General features: G+C 47.7%; 1 protein-coding gene across 2 annotated transcripts in view; it reads right to left on the bottom strand.

Moving 5' to 3' along the window:
- Positions 1-13,322: 13,322 nt before the first annotated feature.
- LOC134508698 (urea transporter 2-like) overlaps positions 13,323-23,009 on the bottom strand; it is a 304,867-nt gene continuing 295,180 nt past the window's right edge. For both annotated transcript variants that reach the window (XM_063320620.1, XM_063320619.1), the window contains 5 exons: positions 21,653-21,845; positions 20,632-20,779; positions 18,937-19,071; positions 15,582-15,631; positions 13,323-14,009 (listed from right to left, as the gene is read on the bottom strand). In XM_063320620.1, coding sequence (XP_063176690.1) covers positions 13,740-14,009; positions 15,582-15,631; positions 18,937-19,071; positions 20,632-20,779; positions 21,653-21,845 — 796 coding nt within the window. In that variant the 3' untranslated portion in view covers positions 13,323-13,739. The remainder of the gene's footprint in view (positions 14,010-15,581; positions 15,632-18,936; positions 19,072-20,631; positions 20,780-21,652; positions 21,846-23,009) is intronic.

The following is a 23,009-nucleotide window of genomic DNA, read 5'->3' as shown; positions in this document are numbered from 1 at the left end:
CAAGGCTTCAAAGCAGACTCTCGGTATACCTGAGCTCAGCCTCTCCAGCGTTTTCCTCCTTATCCAAGGCAGCTCCGCATCCTTCCCTCTCTAAACACTGAGCCAGGAATGTCCATCACAGTGTGTTGCATCCAGCAGCCTGTCGAGTTTTCCTGTTTCTGGGTAGTTTTGGGAGGCACTATCCTGCTAACACACCGGAGCAAAGGACCTGGTGACTTTCCATTGTTAAATTGCTTTTTATCAGTTATTTGAGAAATTCAAGGGGTATTTTTCCATCTTCTTTTATTAACCTGACCTCCCTAGCTCGCTGGGAGGAATTTGGAATATCAGAAGTGTGGCATATTTGAGAGGTTTATAAGGCTGTGAAAACCCTGTGAAAGGCAGAGAAGAGACTGGAGAGGGAAGTCTTGAGAGAATGAATTATACGAGAAAAGGCACAGAAAAAGCTAGTAAACTTAAGGAATCTGGCTAATTTAAACCACGGTTTAATTTGCTTTAGGACGCTCACTGGAGCAAACGGTTCATTGCTGAACCAGAACCCATCTAGCTTTATGGCTTTGCTTCCTCCAGCCCTCTGGAAACAGCCTCTGCCTCTGCGTGAGCTGCGGTGATGTTATTCTCACTGCGCTCGTTCCCAGGGTGCCTCCCTTTGATGGAGATGTTTTTAACAGGAGACTGGATTTCTCCCCCACCCCACCTAAGGATAAAGTATCTGTTAGAGGTTGTCAGCTTAGCATTGCTGCGTGAGCCAAGGCTTCTTCTAACCAAACAGCCGCCAGCCGTTGTGAGTGAGCCGCAAGCTGCCATCCACTGACTTTGCACCCAAATAGTACATGTTACGTGAAGTTTTGCAGGCGAAGCTGCTTCACTCCAGCGCAGAAAATTTTTTTCCCTTTACTGTGAATTTCTCCTTGCATCTCAAGAGAAGGGAAATGCGTTGGGTAATTTGGATGGGTGATCCTCATAGGGAATCTGATCACGCTGAATTTTAGACTTCACATCTCTCACGTTTCAAGGATACTCAGGCCTGGCCTCAAGTCATCTAAAACAGCATCTTTTCTGCTCTATGTGAAAGGGACGCAGCGCAGGGGGCAGACAGGATTTGCTGTTGGGCTGTGCTGCCTCCATCTGTGTAGTGGTTGAGTGGCTCTTTCCTCTAGGGAACCAGATTCAGGACCGCTCTGTCCAGTTCTGGTGCTTTAAAGAGGTTGACATGTTGGAAGGGATTCACAAAAAAGCCACCGAATTGCAGGTCTGTGATGGATGTCTTGGAATGATGCTTTGTTTAGCTTGTCAAAGAGCTGGTTAATAAGTAACAGGGTCACAGTCTGCTGATACCTACGTGGGAATGAGGTCCCTGGCAGCAGCCTGCTCTGTGAACTAGAGGCAGAGGAGTGATGTTGTCCGCTGCCATGTGATGGGTTCACTGGATCATAGGTGCAGCCAACCACGGGGAGGGTTTCATTACTGCAGCAATCACCTTAGGGAATCCCTAAATTTCATAGACTCATAGAATCATGGAATGGTTCGGGTTAGAAGGGACCTTAAAGATCATCTCGTTCCACCCCCGTGCCCTGGGCAGGGACACCTCCCACCAGCCCAGGTTGCTCCAAGCCCCGGCCAACCTGGCCTTGAACCCCTCCAGGGATGGGGCAGCCACAGCTTCTCTGGGCAACCTGTTCCAAATTCCCAACAACTACCTTCTGAAAAGGTCTGGGACAGATCTCAGACAGAGTGCTGGGGTCAGGTGCAGGAATGGCTGCCCGTGGCTGCATGACAGCCAAAGCACTCCTGGTTGCCTGAGGACTGAGAGTCCCTATAGGTTTGTTGCGGAAGGGTGGGAATGGTGGAAAACCTCCCAGGTGTAATTCAATCCATGTCAAGTTAAGTGCTCACCACTAACCTCCAATGCTGAGCACTCAAGGGCGTAGTTGTCTGCCCCTGAGCTCTGGGTAACCATGTAATGATGTGCAAACTCAAAATGCAGGTAACAGGCAAGAGGTGGCTAGCAAGTTGCCTCTTGAGCTTAGGGATGTATGAAGACCCCTTGGTGCTGAGGACAAGGCAGCTGGGGTTGATACCTGGCATGTAAGTCTCACATCATTTAGGAGAGATGAATCCATGGCTTAACTCATCAGCTCTCTGCTGGTGAAGCTGGTTGATGCATTTCTTCTGCCTGCTGTGCTCTGTGGGAAGGTGGCTCTGAGAACGCCCCTTGGACCGAGCCCAGTGGCTGACACGGTCAGAAGAGGGGTTGGTGGTTGGATCCCAAGCAGACTTAGTACCTGAGTTGTCCTGGAGAAATGCCTGAATGATGTCTGACTGTGTTACCTTGCCAAGCTGGAGCTGCCTAGCTGTGTTAGCTGGGTACAGTGCTTGAACTCACCAGCTCTGACAGGAAAGACTCTTATGGCCCTAATCCAGCGTCACGCACTCTATCTCCGCACCTCCCTCAAGTCTCAGTGGCCTTCAAGAGGTGCACTGAAAACCACTTGGTAGCAGGTTCATGTTATACTGCTGTTTTTGGCTGTGTTCCTCAGCTCAGGTTGCTCTGCAGGGATTAGGTCTGTACAGGGAGCTGCATCAGCTCTTGGACTCCAACAGGTACTTTAAACTGATGTAAATCCATGTATGGAGCTCTGCAGATTGCAAAAACTCAAGTCCTGCTCTGCCTCTGCTAGGCTGGGCTGTGGATGTGTGAAATGTAGCCAATATTTGTGGGCTCCTTGTCATCACTCATTGGTGGAGAAATCATTCCCACGAGCTGAGCTCCTGACACTGGCCACCACTGAGAGGAGTCTGGCTCTCCCTTCTTTACTCTCCCCATCAGATATTTATGTGCATTGGTAAGATACCCCTGAGCCTTCACTTCTCCAGGTTGAACAGTCCCAGCTCTCTCAACCTCTCCTTGTATGACAGATGCTCTAATCCTTTAATCATCCTTGTGTCCCTTTACTGGTCTCACTCAGTATGTCCTCGTTTCTCCTGTCCTGGGGAGCCCAAAACTGGACACAGTGTCCCAGACGTGTCTCACCAGTGTATAGTAAAGGGAAAGGAAATAAATGATCTCCCTCGACCTGCTGGCAGCGTTCCTCCTAATGCAGCCCAGGAGGCTGTTGGCTGCCTTTGCTGCAAGGGCACATTGTTGGATCATGGTCAACTTGGTGCCCATCAGGACCCCCAGGGCCTTTTCTGCCAGCTGGGTGGCCCCCAGCATTTACTGGTGCATGGAATTTTTCCTCCCCAGGTGCAGGACTTTGCACTTCTCCTTGTCGAACTTCATGAGGCTCTTGTCAGCTCATTTTTCCATCCCATTGAGGACTCTAGGGATGGCATATCAATTACTCCTCCCAGTTTTTTATCTTCTCCATATTCACTGAGGGTGCACTCTACCATCACCTAGGTAATTAATTAAGACGTTAAACATTTTTAGCCCCAGTGTATATTACCCCTGGGTTGTACCACTAGCAACTGGCCTCTGGTTGGACTTTGTGCCACTGGTTACAACTCTCTGGGCCCTTCCATTCATCCAGTTTTCAGTCCACCTCACCGTCCACTTCTCTAGCCTGTATTTTATTAACTTGTCTATAAGGATGTTATGGGAAGATGATGTCAAAACCCAGTGATGCTCCAAAATTGCTCCAGTGACTTAGGACTGTAGCATAAGGGACCTCTGTCACCTGGTCTAGCCTCCTGCTGTAAGGCTGACTGTGATGGAATCCACCATTTCACTCCCAGAATTTTCCGCAGTCTGTGGTTTCTCTGGAGCAGCGCGGAGAGGCAGCAGTGGAAATGGGGTTGTGGGTGGAGGGGGGAGATAACCCCGCGGTGTGCTGAGGGAGAGTGATGCTCAGCCCATGCGCTGGCTGAGGAGGCATCTCCTTTGGCCAGGCAAGGGCTGAGCTGCCCCAGAGGCAGGGCGCCTGGGGGAGCAACATCTGCAGGTCTGTGCCTGTTGGCGTCTGTGGCCATGTGGCTTTTTGTCAAGAGCAAACGGAGAGTGGAAAAATCTGTTTCAGCACAGAGCACCAAGGGGTCTGTCACAATCTTGCGCTTGTTTGTGAAGGAGGTAGTTTTGGGCTTATACAGAGTGGACCAGCTTCTGTCCCTTCGTTCTGGCCTGTAAAAATTCCCTAGGAAGAGCTGCTCTTTGACATTCCTCTGTGTGACAAATGGGTGGCAGTTCCTCTAGCTACTGGCTGTGGAGATGGCTGGAGAGGTGACGTGTCCAGCTCCGGTGTCCAGCTCCCTCTCGTGGTATGTGTTCGGCACATGTGCAGTTACAGAAATCAGAGCAAATATTCAGATGCCAATTGTTAGAGGGCTCATAAACAGCAGTTCCCCGGCAAAACTCCCTGTGCCCTGAGCTTGTGTAAGGCTTTGGATACTGCTGATGATGTACGCTCCCAAAATTAATGGTTCCTCCAATGCACACACATCACTCCCCTCCCCTGCCCACCTGCTCTGGAGCCCCACTGTCTTTGCTATCCAGCCTGACCTGCTCCCAAGGGTCATCTTCTCAGTTTATGCAACTGCAAGAGTGCAGAACTTCTATCTGGAAACCCACTGGGATAGGAGTGGAGCAGGAGTTTGTGAAGAGCGGGTTGTAAATGGTTGGTGGGTAGAGTAGGGTGTAAAAAAAGCTCTACACTGACATGGAAATTAGGTGCCAAGTTTAGGCACAAGTTTAGACTCTCTTTCTGTAGGTGGATGCTCTGAATGCTGGAGTGCTGGGTAGCAAACAGCTCATCTCTTTCAGTTGCAAACTTTTCAAGATACTGGTTTAAAACGTTGCTGCTATTAGGCGTGAAGAAATGCTTGGAAGTGAACTAGCTGGCCAAGGCAATACATACCAAGGACCATGATGATGAGTTGCCATCTGGCATAATTCCATTCACTAGTGTAGAGGTGGCCATTGGTGTCCAGCATAGGAAATGTCTCTGAGGCCCCGAGAAATGCCAGGTAGTTATATCTGTTACAAAACCCAATGAAAAAGAAGGTCAAAGAAAAGCCAAATGCATTCATCTGGCTGGGTCCCCTTGTTTGGATATGTGTTCCCTGCCCTTTTTTCACTCTGCACTATCGCTTTTCTTATCAACAATGGCCATTTCTCTTGGCTGGCCTGAATGCCTGTGGAAAAGAGATCGAGTCGCAAGCATCTATGGGACCTCCACTGGAAATCATTCTTTTCACCATCATGATCCTAGTGCCAGTTACTTACTATGGCCAGCTGGCTCCCAAGATAATCTGCACTTTGTCTGGAAATCACTGGCCTCTGGTATGGTTGTCTTCAGCTTCAGACACCTTCAAATCCTCTCCTCTCTCCCTGTTGCGTGCATCTGTGCTGGAGAAGGGGGTACCAGTTCTGCCTGGCTCTTCTGCAAAGCTCTCCGCCTCACACCATGAGCCTGCACCTCAAGGCTGCTTGTTTTTCTGCTCATCCGCAGCGTTGTAGACTGGATCAGCTGTATTGAAACATCCTGAAACATTAGAAGGTTTTGGAAGCCTGAGGTTAACTGTATCACTGTATTTCAGGACCGGAGAGGAAATTGCAACTCAAACAATTCTAAATTTCAGCTTCAAAGTCCTCTACTGTTTTCCTGGCTCCAGGGAAAAGCCCAAATCCAAAGAAGAGGCTTATTTTCCAGACCTACATCAAGACAGCGGGATCCTCATAAGAATGACATCGCTGGCCAAACTTGACACATTTTTATGCTAGAAGGCAAGGTGTTTTTCTGCTGCTTCACCCACTTTTGCAATTTCAGAGTCAGCTCACTTAACTTCCCTGCGTCTCATCTCAGCTTAGTAGAGTCTCACACCCTTTCCCCTTCCTTTGCCTTGATGGTAGGGGTTTGAGTCTCACCCAGGGCATCCCTGCTTTCAAGGAAATAACTCACTCTCACAAACCTATACATTATAGGAGATGAATGTGTTGGGTATTAGCAAAGAGCAGAATACTATAATAGTTCCAACAAGAAACTCTTTCAGCATGTGAATCCCAGCAATTACTATTTCCTTGCCAGGTAGTTCTTAGTAGCAGTGGAAGTTGCTGTACCTAAGATGGGTTGCGGCTCTGATCAACAAGAGAAAGAGGACTGGCAGCATCCAGAAATGAAACAGCAGACGCTAGTAAGAACCAAAAAATGAATAATCAGTGCAAGGGACAGCGGTAGAGTTACCTCTGGCTGTGGGGTTTTGTGATGCAGTGCTACAGACCAGCATTTTTATGGACGCTGAAAAGGAAAGGAAAGATGAAAGGAAAATAAAAAATATGTAATGTCTGCTGGATAACTCAATTTTGGGGAATGGAAAATGTCCTAAACAGGATTTAATTTACACAAGTGAAATAAACTCACTCATCTACAGTAAGAAACCATCACTGGCTGATAGTTTGTCGTCGTCTTTGCCTTTCTGTTTTTCTCCACAGCCAGGAAGTCGCTGCCCGGTTTCTGGCTGAGTGGTTTTGCAGAGAAGAGATCTGTGGATGGCGGAGCGACAGAGCTGTCACCCCTCAGTTGAAAGGAGGGCTGTGCAGTGGGGTCAGGCGCAGGCTGGGCCGCCCTGGAGGGAAGGGAAACAGACTCCAGGTCATCCTAGTTGCACGTGTCGGGGGTGTCTCTGTCTCTCTGTCTTTGCCTTTCCCAGTTCAGTGCACAGCACAATTTGATTTGCAGCGGCAGAGATGTGCTCATTTTGGGTGGGTGAGGTAGCTGGATGTTTTTGGAAGGGGTCCACACGTACTTGGTGCTTCACCTCTGCTGTGCTGAGTGAAGCTGAATGTTTTGGGACCATGAATTTGGGTCTCCCTCAACTCTCTATGCAAAGGACTGTGCTGTGAGGGGTCTGGAGCACATGCCTGGTGAGGAGCGGCTGAGGGAGCTGGGGGTGTTCAGCCTGGAGAAGAGGAGGCTGAGGGGAGACCTTCTCGCTCTCTACAGCTCCCTGAAAGGAGGGGGTAGCCGGGGGGGGTTGGTCTCTGCTCCCAAGGAGCAAGAGATAGGACAAGTGGCCTTAAGTTGCACCAGGGGAGATTTAGACTGGGTGTTAGGAAAAATGTTTACACTGAAAGGGTTATTAAGCCTTGGAAGAGGCTGCCCAGGGCAGTGGTTGAGTCACCATCCCTGGAGGTATTTAAAAGACCAGTAGGCATGGTGCTTAGCGATATGGTTTAGTGGTGGTTTTTGTCAGAGTTAGGTTGATGGTTGGACTTGATGATCTGAAAAGTCCATTCCAACCTGGGGGATTCTATGATTCTATGATGTGAGGATGCAGCTCTACGACAGCTTAAGCTGCTAAATTCAGTAATTGAGTGTGCTCAGGAGCTGCTGAGCTGTAGTCAGAGGTGCCCAAACTCATTCCCGGGGAAAATGTGGTGGAAGAACCACAGCTCTTCCCACAGAGTTAACCCATGTCTTCTCATTGCGCCATCGGGATGTGTGAATTCCAGCTGTAGCAACAGCTGCAGGAGTTTGTAAAAGACCCCCTGAGAACTGTAAAATCAACTGCAATCAAGGGTTTGTTTCCTGTTTGAACTCCTTCCATCTTCCAAATTAAAACACACCTGTCTGTTGAAGGGGAATCTATGGGGCAGTGTTTGTCGAACAGATCTCACCCTCAGAGTGGTGCCATTTCTGTAACCCTGGCAAATGTGATCCACAAAATCCCGAGTCAGTCTACAGTGCTGGGGAACGCGTCTGTCATTGCAGACTGGATATATTCGGCATGGACAAAACAGAGCGCAACTTCCCAGCAGCTAGAGATTTTAGGGGCTTCTCTTATTTGGACATATAATCATAGGTTGGTTAGAGTTGGAAGGGACCTTGAAGATGGTCTAGTTCCAACCCCCCTGCTATGGGCAGCGACACCTCCCACTAGACCAGGTTACTCACAGCCCCGTCCAACCTGGCCTTACATGTTGTAAAATTTGGTGGTTTTCAGCCTGTGGTGAGGTCCTGTGTTGCTGGAGTACCCCTCTGGAGCATAAAGCCCTCCCTGATGTTGGCTGGTGGCTGACAGCTGGTGCTGGCTGGCTCCATGCGCTGGCTGCTGGCGGTTTGGGAGGGACCCACCTGCTCTCCCCGTGTCTGACAATTTCACCATCCTCTTTGCACCGATCTGTAGTTGGAGGTATGGGAAGAAGAGGTGTTGACATTGCAGAAGGGCTGAAACATGGCAATCCTTGTTTTAAGCTCAGGGCAGTATTGAACAGAGCCAGGAGGGAAAGGCCCAGGCTCTGCTGCAGAGCGGCTCGGGCAGCTTAATTAAGAGCGGAGGCCAATGAGGAAACCTGCTCAGTGGCAGCAGACTTTAACCCGTTGCACTTCACTGCCTCTTGCTTCCCATACAGGGCTGCAGATGCATCGCTCCATCGCCGTTTGAAAACAGGGTAGCGCATTTTCCAGTCCTACGTCTTTGGGTGTCCTCCCTGGGCTGAGACGTGTCACCATCTCCTGTAGTGCTCTCCCTCTGTACTGCTGTTTCTGTCTGCTCTGGACCCCGGTAGGACATGAGGGGGCCTCAAAAAAGGTCACCAGGTGAAGGAATCAGGTGGTAAACACCACACTTTGGCAACTAGGATGCTCAGGAGTGGACGGCAGACCTCTGCCAAGACTAATGTCCATGGAGAAGACAAATCCTTCCCCTCCACATTCCCTCAGCACAGCTTTGCTAATTGTTCATGAAGAGTAATTAACGGGTAAGTCGTTCTGCAGTCATCAGTACCCAAGCCAGGACATCTAAAGCATTTCGCTCAGCTTTTTCTGTAGGAGGTTCTGTGACTGATCTTACTGACAGAAGCAGCTATGTCTGTGTGAGAAGAGCTGTGAATGCCCTATCAAAGAGACAAATTGGGTTTTTATTTTTGTTGTTGTTGGGTTCTTTTAGGGGGTATGGAGCAAATAGAACAGTAAGAAAAATGACATTTGGAGCAATAAAGTAAGCATTTTTCTTAGAGCCACATGGTATATGTCGTGATCATAGAATCATAGAATCATAGAATCATAGGGTTGGAAGGGACCTCTGGAGATCATCTAGTCCAACCCCCCTGCCAGAGCAGGGTCACCTAGAGCAGGTTACACAGGAACACGTCCAGGTGGGTTTTGAATGTCTCCAGAGTTGGAGACTCCACCACCTCTCTGGGCAGCCTGTTCCAGTGCTCTGCCACCCTCAGGGTAAAGAAGTTCCTCCTCATGTTTAGGTGGAACTTCCTATGTTCCAGTTTGTGCCCATTGCCTCTTGTCCTGTCCCCGGGCACCACTGAAAAGAGCCTCGCCCCATCGTCCTGACACCCACCCTTTAAGTATTTATAAGCGTTGATAAGGTCACCCCTCAGACGTCTTTTTTCCAGACTGAAGAGACCCAAATCCCTCAGCCTTTCCTCATAAGAGAGGTGTTCCAGTCCCCTAATCATCTTTGTAGCCCTCTGCTGCACCCTTTCCAGCAGTTCCCCGTCCCTCTTGAACCGGGGAACCCAGAACTGGACACAGTACTCCAGGTGCGGCCTCACCACGGCAGAGTAGAGGGGGAGGATGACCTCCCTTGACCTGCTGGCCACGCTCTTCTTGATGCACCCCAGGATGCCATTGGCCTTCTTGGCCACAAGGGCACATTGCTGACTCATGGTCATCCTGTTGTCCACCAGGACTCCCAGGTCTCTTTCAGCTGAGCTCCTCTCCAGCAGGTCAGCACCCAACCTGTACTGGTGCATGGGGTTGTTCCTCCCCAGGTGCAGCACCCTACACTTGCCCTTGTTGAACTTCATAAGGTTTCTCTCTGCCCAGATCTCCAACCTGTCCAGGTCTCTCTGTATGGTGGCACAGCCTTCCGGTGTGTCAGCCACCCCCCCCAGCTTGGTGTCATCAGCAAACTTGCTGAGGGTTCACTCTATCCCCTCGTCCAGGTCATTGATGAATATGTTGAACAGGACTGGACCCAGTACTGACCCCTGGGGAACACCACTCGTCACTGGCCTCCAACTAGACTCTGTGCCCCTAATAAGTGATATTACACGATTGCCCTAGACGGTCACGTCTGTTCACTGGGGAGTTCTCTTGCAATTCCTTCGTATTCCTTAGTCTGCTCCCATTTGCCACTGAAGTTCAGATTTTGAAGGCAAATTCTCAGGAGGTTGTTTTTATAGATGCAACTGCTAGGCCAGGCATTGATTTGTACAGGAATATTTATTTCATTTGAGCTGAGTGGAGTGACCGCTGTAGCTACAGAAGTGGCTTTGGTTTTTAGGCTTTTCTGTTTTTTATGGGCACATTTGTTTTATGTTAGATCTCTGGGAACTGTCTAAAAATAATTAGTCCCATTGAAAACTGTGCATTTTCTTTCTGTTAGTGAATATTTTCTGTAGAACTTGATAGACAGCAGGCTGTTGGGGCTACCATTGATAACTTCGGTTACTGCTTTTATTGTCTACTGTTTTCTTCCAGAAGACACTTGATTTGTCTTGGTTGTTTTCAAGAATTATTAGTACTGGCTATAGTTACTCAGATCTTTTGATTAGATGGAGACTTAAAGCTGTTTATACCCTATTTTTTATGGATGGCTTCAACTCCTGAAATTGCTTTACTAATTGATTTTAGGATGGATTTGCTTGTGGCTGAGGAATTAATGTCTTCGGTGGCTTTTATATGACAAATTCTTTCCAATAGCCATATTATGCTTGGACTTCATTCTTATTTATAAGAAAACAAATAATATGCTTGGCATAACTAACCACCGTCGAGGTTTTTCTTCAAAAATATAGTTCCAGCGTTATTATATAGTATTTTTGTAATTTTATGTTGTTACCATTCTAATCTTTCTCTAATGCTGGATTGTGTATGAGCTAAATTGAACTGTGCAAAGTGGATGATTGGATATAAGAAAGAAATCTTTTTTATGCTGAGGGTGGTGAGACACTGGCCCAGGTTGCCCGGAGAGGCGGGAGATGCTCCATCCCTGGAAACATTCAAGGTCAGGTTGGACGGGGCTCTGAGCAACCTGATCTAGTTGAAGATGTCCCTGCTCATGGCAGGGGGTTGGACTAGATGGCCTTGAAAGGTCCCTTCCAACCCAAACCATGATTCTATGATTCTATGAAGGGTCCTGCTGGCTATGTGTTGCCTCATATGTTCTTTTCCCTTTCTTTCTTTCTCTACAGCAGCAGTAACATTGGGATGTCCCTGATCTTGCAGTCCCTAGGGACCATACGAGACTGCTTCTTTACTGGTGGTGGGTTGCTGGCATCATGGCTCAAAGGGCAGCTCTGCAGCCTTGTTCTCCTCCAGCTCTCCACTTCCTTCCCTGCCTGCTGACACCTCTTCTGTAGGTGTGGTGCTGAGGGACATGGTTCTGTGGTAACTTGGCAGTGCTAGGTTAACGGCTGGACTTGACGATCTTCTTCCAACCAAAGCAATTCTCTGATTCTATTCTATGATTCCGGTGGTGCCTTTGCTTTTTCTGGCCTCACCATGCGGGAATAAGCAGTTGCACATGCAGCCTACAAATGCCCTTTAGCGCTGTCAGAGATCACAGATCCATTTGCAGCAGTCCTCTGTGACAGCTTTAAGGCTTAACCGCCTTTGTGCAGTGGCTGGGTCACGGGTTGCTTTTTGCAAAGAATTGGTTTCTCCTACTTTAGTGGTTCTCATCTCTTGCTCTTGTGTTACAGAAATACAGCTGTGCCCTGGGGCTCCTGCTGCCTGTCAGAGCTCAGCAGCTCCAGGAGGCTGCTGGGATTTGCATGGGAGGTCTTGACCACTGTAGCGCATTTGCTTTTCTGCTTGCTGCAGTTGTACGTCTGTCAGATCTTCCTCCCTCTAATAGAGATAGGTCAGGTATTGAGCTGTGCTCAGTCCCATCCCTCTTAGTTTGCCCTGGGCCAACAAAAGTCTCATGGCTAAACATATCAGTCTTTTATTTATCTCCAAGACGACTTGTGGCATGTGGGAATGCCAGCTCGTTCCCTTGGTGCTTTCCTGGAGGGCTTTCCTGAAATGGTGCAGAGGTGAGACACAGGTCCTCAAGTCTGAGAGTGGACCAGGTTATAACGGCTACAAAGCTCAGTGAATCCCTAAATTTTCAATGACAGGGTTATCTTGGCTACTGAAATGTGGAGTTATCTGCATGTGTGAGGGTGTCCTGCCAGGTGGAATCTCAAATCTGTCATCATCCAGATAGGGGAGGAAGTAGGACCTAAATTTTATTGAGGTCCCTGGAATGGCCTAACCTGTTTAAAAAGCATCTCAACATACCTATATGGCATCATAGTTTTGTCTCCCAGTTTGACGTCAATCTTGGGTGCTCCTTCTAGGGGACATTTAGAGGAGCTGGCAGTTGCTGGTGCTGCTGGTCTTTTGCTCATAAAGGCATAAACAGTCCCGTGAGCAGCACCCAGGCTCACCCATTTTTAAAAAGGTCCATGCGCCGGGTGAGAACTGGGTGAGACCTGCTCAAAGACCCTCAAATGCATCTGCAAAACAACCCCGCACCAACAGGTAGAAAGGAGAGTGGTCTGTATGTTTGTGGTTGCATAGTCTCTTTGCATATGAAATCCTCAAATCCTTTGGATCTGTGATTTTAAACTGACTATGTGACATGACTTTAGAATGTGGAAGCTTTTCTATCAGTCATCAGGCTTGTTTTGCTGAGATTTTGGGAAAGGCTCCCACGAAAAGTCCTTTGTAGGGCAGTTGGCCCTTCCCTGTTTTAAGGACCTGGAGGATGTATAATGTGGCCATGTCCTCACACCTTATGCCTGTTAGAAACCAGCCCCTGGGTAGAACATTGGCAGGAGGGTCCTCAGTTTCCCACCATTAACTCTGATGATGCCTCCTGAGGTTTCTGTGGGGCAGGTCAGGTACTGAAGACCCAAGAGAAGGTCCCAACAAACATCAAGGGGAGCCTGTGACTTGTTCATTGCTCGTGGCTTAGTGCAGGGGAACTGTTCCCGTAGGAAGAGGAGAGAAAGAACTGCAGTAACTGCCATCAGCAGTAAATATTTATCTCATTCTTCACATGAAGTTTTCCTGTTTCCCACTGGATATGTGTAGGGATTCAGACCTGCTATCCTGCATTCAGCAGGAGAGAGATCTGTTTGTAAGACAGAAAATGATGCAAGAAAAAGTGTTTGATCATTGCTAGCTAGTCACTTTTCTAGTCTGATTAAAGCATATATATTCATACCTTCATTGTCTTGTCACTTAACGAGGAGTCAGGAGATGGCACCAAAAATAGTGCGCACTCTGTAGGAATATTTACCTGTGCATGTTGTAGCTGTTAGGAGGGATTAAGAGGGTTAGACATTGATGGGACACAAGAAAGGAAGAGATCAGTCTGTTTATTCCACTTTCAAATATACATGTTCTTAATTTGAAGTGCAGCTCTTGACGTAGTTCTTACATTATTTATTATTATTAGACATCAGTGCCTTCTCAGCATATTTATTTTGTTAAATTACTTGCCTGAAATTAAATGCCAGCGTTAATGTTCTTCTGCCTATTCTTGTAATTACTATTGATAAGAGGTGACTTTCAAGTTAACAGCATGTGGATTGATAAGGCAGTCATCATTATGTTACCTGAGTGCTTTTTGGAAAGCTTAGCTCAAGGGCAAATCGTGTTTCCTCCAGAGCGTGGGGTGACGAATCCCCAGCCTGCAGACCACCGCTGAAGGTGGTGTTTGTGGCTGTGAGGTGCTCAGCTAGCATCTGAAAAACCACCCCAAAACTGTACACGCGTGAGCATTTGAAATCAGTAAGCGTGGCGGGCTTTGGGGGTGCACAGGGGGGTGCCTCCTGTGCTTATCTTTGAGTCGCCAGAGGGTTTCTGCTGCTTGCGTTTCTGCTCTTCTCTCCTGCTCTCGGATGCTCTTCTCTTCATTCTCAGGTAGTAGATCCGGTTGGCTTCAGGGTAGGTGACTTTGCAGAGAGGGATTTTGTAGATGGCTGGGTTGTCTGAATTTATCAGCAAAAAGAGAAGTGCGGAGAAGCAAAAGGGCCAGGTGCAGAGTGGCAGCCCAAGCTGGAAGGGGAAAGGACAGACACACAAGTGCCTTTTGGTACCTCTTTTTGCATGTTGCCTTTGCTTACTTCTGCCCGTTGTTAAATTCTTGCATTTGAGAAGCTGGGAGAGCCTGTGCTTTCCCTGAGGACAGTGTGACGCGGGACCACCCAGGGAGGTGGGAGATGCCCCATCCCTGGAAACATTCCAGGTCAGGTTGGACGGGGCTCTGAGCAACCTGATCTAGTTGAAGATGTCCCTGCTCACGGCAGGGGGGTTGGACTAGATGGCCTTGAAAGGTCCCTTCCAACCCAAACCGTTCTGTGATTCTATGATTCCTGAACCTCACCATACAGCATCCCCCATTCGGATCCAGAGGAGGATGCCCAGATGCAGGAGCCTGCATGGGGGCTACATGCGAGCTAGGTGCCTGCTGGTCACTGGAGGTCTGGGAAGCTCCTCTGCTACCAAATGCCGATTCAGCTGCTCACCCAGAGGTATCTGGTTTATCTGAAATGTACGGGGATGTGTAAGGCATCCCACATTGGAAACCTCAGTCCTTTTGGAGATGCAGCCGTTGGCCAGAGTGGCACTTGGCACCAATATTGAAGCAACTGAATCAGGCTCCAGAGCTCTGCTGGCTGTAATGAAAGCCAAGACACCCACCTCACATGTAGACATTTAAATTGTCTAATAAAAGAGCTGAATCCTACCCTCCCTGTCCCGTAAAATGTCATGTACTGAGAGAACTATTCACACACGTTCACTGTACTCAGTGCCCACGTGTTACTGGACCTCAGTCCTGCTCTGTGGCCCTACCTCTTTACCTGACCTGGGGTCTGCCAAAAAACAAGACCACAAGGAGACAAAGTATATGTTCTTTTTTTCTGAGGCATCCCAAAAGCAGGTGTGCTTAACAAAGCAACCCATCTGCAGAGACCCGCACGGTACCGAGTGGATGCCAGATGCATACATCTAATGCACGAAGCTGCTAGTTCTAATTTTTTTTTTCCTTTTCAGTTACTAAATCAATTTTATTAAAATATGGTTTTGCTTTAATCTCTCAGATCTTAAAGAAGAGACAAATCTTGGCATTTCTGGCTTCACCTCTTTCTTGATCTTTCCAGATACGATAATTTTGTATTTAAGAGAAGACTCTCTCCCCCCGCTACTTTACTTCTCATATACAAATCAAACTGAAACAATATCTGTGAGTAGGGTGGGAGAAGGATCTTGGAAGAAGCAAGGAAAAATTTGGACCACTGGGAATGATTCAAAAACATTGCCTGCAACTAAGTGTTGCATCTCAAATCGCTCACTGCTGCTGGAATTCACATATACATGCACAATCCTGCTGCGGGTGACTCGCTCCAAAGGTTATTGAAATCTTATTGTCGGAGTCTGCAAGTGCAGAATTCAACGGGCAGAGAATCTGTGCAAGACCTGCCATTGGCTGCAGCATTCTCATTTCAATGCTGTCAAAGCTGACATGGAGAATTTTGAGGTGCTTCCTTAACATTGTATCATAACAAATCAAAATACAGTTAAAGCAAACAAAGAAGAACCCTCATAAATCCCCACCCAAAAACTTACCACAGACAGGGCATTAGCAAGAGCTGCTCCGGAGTAGGCACAAAACAATGCTGAGAAAAGAAGACCAAAGACAGCTCAAGATGAGGAAAATATCGTTCATCTCTCCAAAGAAATTATCAGAAATAGTAATATTGTCCAAATGCACAATGAAATATTCTCCCAGCTACCTGATGTCAAGACTAATGTTAGAATTCAGCTATTAGTTGAAATGCCCCACTGCTGCATCTGGCTGTGTGGACTGAGCCAACAAGGAGAGGAGCACTTCTGGACCTGGTACTGACAAACACTGGGACTGGTGGAGGACATTAAGGTTGGGGGCACCCTAGGTTGTAGTGATCATGAAACGATAGAGTTCAGGATCATGGGTACCACGCACAAAACATCGAGAAGTAAAATTACAACCTTGGATTTCAGGAGGGCTAACTTCGACCTCTTCGAGAAACTGCTTGGAGAGATCCCGTGGGCTAGGGCTCTGGAAGGCAAAGGGGCTCAAGAAAGCTGGTTGATATTCAAAGACCACTTCCTCCAAGCTCAGGATCAGTGCATCCCTAGGAGAAAGAAATCAGCGAAGGGACGCAGGAGACCTGCATGGTTGAGCAAGGAGCTTCTGAAAAAGCTCAAGTGGAAGAAGGAAGTCTACAATAAGTGGAAGAAGGGACTGACCCCTTGGGAGGATTACAAGAATGCTGCCAGAGCGTGCAGGGATGAAACAAGGAAAGCCAAGGCCGCCCTGGAATTAAACCTGGCCAGGGATGTCAAGCTCAACAGTAAGGGTTTCTACAAGTATATTGCAGGCAAAAGGAAGACCAGAGAAGTTGTGGGCCCACTGTTAAGTGAAACAGGAGCCATGATGGTGGAGGACGTGGAGAAGGCGGAGTTACTGAATGCCTTCTTTGCTTCGGTCTTTACTGCTTGGCCCAGCCCTCAGGAGTCTCAGGCATTGGGGGAAGTAACGGGGAAAGAAGAAGACTTCCCTTGGGTTGAGGAGGATTGAGTGAGGGATCAATTAGATCAATTAGATATTCAGAAGTCCATGGGCCCTGATGGGATGCACCCGAGAGTGCTGAGGGAGCTGGCAGAAGTCATTGCTGGGCTGCTCTCCATCATCTTTGAAAGGTCCTGGAGAACAGGCGAGGTGCCTGAGGACTGGAGGAAAGCCAATGTCACTCCAGTCTTCAAAAAGGGCAAAAAGGAGGATCTGGGGAACTACAGGCCGGTCAGCCTCACCTCCATCCCTGGAAAGAAATGGAACAGCTTGTTCTGGGCGTCATCTCAAGGCATGTGGAGGAAAAGAAAGCTATCAGAAGTACTCAGCATGGATTCACCAAGGGGAAATCATGTCTGACTAATCTGATAGCCTTCTATGATGGCATGACTGGATGGATAGATGAGGGGAGGGCGGTAGATGTTGTCTACCTTGACTTAAGCAAGGCGTTCGACACGGTCTCCCACAGCATCCTCATAGGGAAGCTTAGGAAGAGTGGGCTTGATGAATGGACAGTGGGGTGGACAGATAACTGGTTGAAAGACAGAGCTCAGAGGGTAGTGATTAGGGGCACAGAGTCTAGTTGGAGGTCAGTGACGAGTGGTGTTCCCCAGGGGTCAGTACTGGGTCCAGTCCTCTTCAATATATTCATCAATGACCTGGATGAGGGGATAGAGTGAACCCTCAGCAAGTTTGCTGATGACACCAAGCTGGGGGGGGTGGCTGACACAGCAGAAGGCTGTGCTGCCATACAGAGAGACCTGGACAGGCTGGAGAGTTGGGCAGAGAGGAACCTTATGAAATTCAAGAAGGGCAAGTGTCGGGTGCTGCACCTGGCAAGGAATAACCCCACGCACCAGTACAGGTTGGGGGCTGACCTGCTGGAGAGGAGCTCAGCTGAAAGAGACCTGGGAGTCCTGGTGGACAAGAGGATGAGCATGAGCCAGCAATGTGCCCTTGTGGCCAAGAAGGCCAATGGCATCCTGGGGTGCATCAAGAAGAGTGTGGCCAGCAGGTGCAGGGAGGTCATCCTCCCCCTCTACTCTGCCGTGGTGAGGCCGCACATGGAGTACTGTGTCCAGTTCTGGGCTCCCTGGCTCAAGAGGGAGAGGGAACTGCTGGAGACGGTACAGCAAAGGTCTATGAAGATGATTAGGGGACTGGAACACCTCTCTTATGAAGAAAGGCTGAGGGATTTGGGTCTTTTTAGTCTGGAAAAAAGACGACTGAGGGGGGACCTTATCAACACTTATAAATACTTAAAGGGTGGGTGTCAGGAGGATGGGGCCAGGCTCTTTTCAGTGGTGCCCAAGGACAGGACAAGAGGTAACGGGCACAAACTTGAGCATAGGAAGTTCCACCTAAACATGAGGAAGAACTTCTTTACTTTGAGGGTGGCAAAGCCCTGGAAGAGGCTGCCCAGAGAGGTGGTAGAGTCTCCAACTCTGGAGACATTCAAAACCCGCCTGGACGCATTCCTGTGCAACCTGCCCTAGGGGACCCTGCTCTAGCAGGGGGTTGGAGTAGATGATCTCCAGAGGTCCCTTCCAACCCTATGATTCTATAATTCCGTGATTTTATGACTGCATTGGGTCCCATCTGCTCTGCGGAGATGGATGGTGAACGAAGAATGTGTTTTTGTCAGGAGCAGCTGGTGGTGGTATTTCTGCTATCAGTTGGCACAACTTGACCTGTGTGCAGTGGGGCATTACAGAAATTCTACACCAGTGTCTGTCCTGTGGCTTCAAACCATGAGCAGTTAGCCATGGGCCTGCTGGCTGCAGGAGGTCAGAGGTGGCAAAGCAGGAGATAAGGCACCCAAGGACAAAGCCGACGAAGGGAAAGCTACGGAGCAACCCAGAAACTGTGCTCGGGACAGGAAACTACTGAAATGCAAATGGTTGGAGTGAACCTTCACGGGGATTTTATATATGCTACACACTTTCTAAACTCTTCCCATAGAGTCTGGTTTTGGCTGTTGTTGGAGATGGGGTCATGGGGTAGTTGTATTTTAAACTGATCTTGTGCAACAGCTCTCTTCTTGTGAGACACTTCCTCTAATGCTACATATAGTTATGAAAAGGCAGCTTCTATGAATCTGTTGGGTTGCTAATTTGTTAACCTTCTGCACCTGGCAGAGCTTGTGCTCCTTTCACAAACAGCACTTCCACCCTTCCTAGATGCTTTCAGGCCCTTCTGTCTGCGCTTGCAGCTTGCACATCCAATCTCAACTCTGACGCCGTCACAGAAATAGCTCTTGCATAGGACCTAGTTTTGCAGCAGAGCAGTATTTGACTCTTAAACCCGTACTGCCCATAGAGTGCCTGGCTGCATACATTTTCATCTTTCCTTTATGTAAAAGACACGTACCGCAGGCAAGTGACAGCAAATGAATCTGCCAGGTGAGGGCGTAGAACATGCCCCCAATCGCAATGCACGCCAGCGCGCAGTTGTAGTTGTGTAAGCCAAGGTAGATGCTGTCAAAGGGTGATGCAATGCTCAGCGCTGCAAGACAAAAGGCAAGGCTGTCAGGTCAGGTGTGAGAGGTATCTGCAGGACCCGTCACTTGCTGGAAATCCGTCACCTCTTCCCTGTGACATCTAGATGAATTTCACCGTGTTAACACTTGCGTACGATGCACATGCAGAAAAAAGGATGAAATTAATTGGAGATCATTATTTTTGAGCTCTGATAATGTCCCTAGGGTTGGAATTAGGCCCAGTCTCAAAGGTTTCTTTCAGGCAAAACTTTCTGCGCAGGCACTGAGTGTGTTGCAGTTAGTCCCACAGATCTCCCCCAGGTGGAGGATCCGGCCAGAGTGTAGGAAGACCTTCTCACCTGGGTGTCCTTCTCGCAGAAACCTGCACTCAAACATGCTGTTTAAACCTCATACATACCCTGATCTTGAATATCAGAGATGCAGCCGAGTGTCATTTGTGGGAGTAAGCAGCGTTTTCTGTCTCTTCCTAGTGACCTTTGCTAGCTGTGGTCTAGATACTAGAGGTGGTCACTCTGTCACTGCTGTGGGAATTCTCCCACTGGCTTGGGAGCTGAGGGTCTGCTCCAAACCTGACCCCATAGGTGCTTCTACAGGATTTGTCAAAGGCTTCAGGAGTACCAGTAAAAAGAAGAGCACAATATTATCATGCACAGGCCACCTTTGTGTCACTCTTAATATTAATACATTTCCTAGTATAATGGCCGCATTTGCCTTCTGTTTCATTGCCGTGCTTATCCCCAGATACTTTCCCCTGAACTTCCTCTTGTAGATTAAATATCAGACCTGTACAAAACTTGCCAAATGTTCTTTACCACAGAAATCATGGATAGTTTTGTTTAAAAACGCAAAGGTAAGGCAGCTCACATCTTGTACAAAGTGCGTCAGAGCACAAAGACCTTAGCGTTGGCTGACTGGGCCTTTTCTGAGGTTGTAGTCTCAGACTACACTTATGCCATCGTATTTTTTTACTACAATCAGTCACATAAGTGGCATTAATCTTGCCTAACTTCAAGGGTCGGATTCATCTCTCTTAACTTAAGGTTGTTTCTCTTGTTACTGGAGAGACAGGCCATTTTGAGTGGTATTCTTTAGCTATTTTTACAAATCTGCAGCAGGGTAGAATGAACTACATCCCGGAAAAGGCTGTTTCTTTTCATTGGCTGATGAGCTCTGAGGTAGACATCGGCATGTGGTAGTAATTTAAAATACTTGTGGTGGCAAGGGGTCAGTTCTGAAACTATTCCTCTAGGTTTCCTTATCAACATCTCCATGGGATTCATCATACCCAATGGCAGGAGGGTTAAGCAAGGTGGAACAAACCACCAGTCCGAGTTACAAATGTAATAACAAATTCAAAGTTTAAAGAAAATCTGCTTTTGTTCTTGCCCTCACCATGCTGTGTGACCCTCAGTAAGACCTTCCAAATTTAGAAGCAGTTTCAAAAATGGGAGTGTTGTCCCATGTACATCCAAGCCCATGCAACTCGAAAGTCTGGACAGAGTCATAAAATGGTTTAGTGTCAAGATATCCTGGTTAAAAAATTAACTTTGATAAAAATTTCTTACCTGCAAACATCCCCACTGTTGATCCAATTGCAGCGTGTAAACAAATAAGTGGGGAGGAGATGAATAAAGCAACAAGGATGATGCCTCCAGTCCAGGGGTTTCCACAACCGTACGCTTGCCCGGCACCGACGGGGATGGACTGCAAGAGCTGCAGCAGCCAGTGGAAAAGGGCACGTTGTTGTATCTTTGTACTCAAGAGGACACAGCAGTTATTTTGTCCAAGCAAATTGTCAGAAAGAAAGGAAGCAACCCTGGCTCTGAGTGGGACCAAGGGGTAAATGTGGGCTCTCGTGCCCTTGAAAGCAGAGTTAGTTCACTATTTGGTTTGAGCTTCATCAGTCCAAGATGGAATTTTATATCTTTTGGGATGGTAATATGGTGGATAGGAGTTGGTTTTTTTTTTTTTTTTTTTTTGTGTGTGTGTGTGTTTTTTTTTCCTTAGGTAACTTTAGTGAGGGAGAAAAACGGAAACCTTCCTAGCCAAAAATACTATGGTGGGCCTGGTTGACTTGAATGTATTGTATATTATATGAAGCATATTCTGCTGCTTTGGGAAGGTGATTGTCCAGAGCTAAAGCTAGACCTGAGGGGACTGGGTATAAATGAGTTTCTGTTCTTTCAGGATTTTGATGTTTCTTCTGTCTTTTCACATTGTCACTGACTGTCTTGCTGGTGTTCTTTTAACCACATCTGGACAGTGGGAGTGCGTATTCAGATGTGCTTCTGTATTGCCAGCACTGAAGACTTGTTTTGGGGCAGTCCAGTTTTAGGTGAGGTGAGAGGTTCAGCAGCTTTTTCCCCCGAGGCTCAATCAGCCTTTCTGCTGGATCAGCCAGGACTTTCCCTGGGGATTTTGTGGCACTGTCCTCTACAGGCTGAACCGAGCCATATATTTGTGTGAATTGCTGCTGGCTGTACATGTATAGCCATTCTGACCCATGTGAAATTGTTATCCCAAGCTGAATGCCTTCACACTCACCTTTTTAATGAAAGGGCATAAACTTGTTGGGGTGAAGCTTACCAGTGGCACATTGATTGCAGACCAGGTGATATTGGGCGCCGAGGCTACAGGCTTGATGAGGGTTGTAGGGAAGAAGGGGTTGTAGTGTCCTGTGGCTGCCAAGTACAAAGTCACCGCAATATTGAAGGGCAGAGTGAGAACAGGAAGGTCCCATTTACTGAGGATGGATCCCAAAGCACTGGATAGGATTGGACTGAGAGCAGAAGGAGAAGAGAAACAAGTACAATTTTATTCATAACAATTACAGTGGTGAAACTATAGCCTACCACTTTGGCCGTAAGCTCTGGTAAATGCAAGCCAATGCCATTCCTTTTAGAAACAGCAGGTAGTGAACACCCTTATATATTATCCTGCATCGGACAAATAGTTGCAGAGCGCTGTTAATCTTTTTGCAGCAACTATCACATCCATTCATGGGTGGCAAAAACTCCACACCCTTCTCTCAGGAGAGTTGGCTAGCGTGCAAGTGCTCTGCTAGCTGGGATATGCGCAGGGAGCCAAGGAAGAAATGCATCCCTACAGCATCGAGACATGGATGGGGAAAGGCGATCTGGCTTCTTATTCTGTAGAAAAATCTAATAAGAAACAGAATTTTGGGAATGCCGCCCGAAGAACTTTGGGGAGCTCTAGATGGTTAAAAAAGCTCCTGTCTTGATGAGGCAAGAGGGAGTTGGAAATGGTGTAATTGGCTTTTCGTGCGTTAAATAGTTTGAAGGATACCAGGAGAGAATCCTAGAGACACCAGAAGAGAGTTCTAGAGGAGGAATAAAGCAGAAGAGGTGATCAAAGAGTACGGAAAACCTTCCCTTAAGAAAGATGTAAAATATTTACTGTGTTAGACACTGTTTTGGGGAAATGAGTCCTTAGGACATATGGCGCCTGACAGAGCATAAGACAAAGCCACCACTATAGCAGAGCTGTGAAAGGCATTGTGCCAGCCATGACCCAGCCCTTGACTGATGTTCCTGCTTGTGTCAATGAGACTGATGTTACTGTGGTACCAGCCAAAAATCATATGGCATTTTCTGAAAACTGAGCTTCCTTCTTAAGAAACATGGTTGACTATATTTAACACGTGAAGTGTTTGGTGTGGTCCTCAAAATATTGAGAGGCTGAATACTAAAAAGCGTGCAAACCTTGAGATAGCATGACTGTCCCTAAAGTTCTTGGCTGTAGAACTGGAGTTACAAACTTCACCAGATCTGCTTTCCTCAGGACATTTCCAGGCTGCCTTATTTCCACTTTAAGTGAATGTCCTGCATGAATGCCTTTGTGGGGTCATATTGGCAAGATAATATCTGGCTTTTATGGGGCCCAGAAAGCTTATGGAAGAGAGTGAAAGGCCAGGTCCTGTCCT

This window comes from Chroicocephalus ridibundus, chromosome Z, assembly GCF_963924245.1.
Source record: "Chroicocephalus ridibundus chromosome Z, bChrRid1.1, whole genome shotgun sequence".
NCBI lineage: Eukaryota > Metazoa > Chordata > Aves > Charadriiformes > Laridae > Chroicocephalus > Chroicocephalus ridibundus.
Note: the sequence above shows the minus strand (reverse complement) of the source record. Positions and strands in the feature narration are given on the sequence as shown.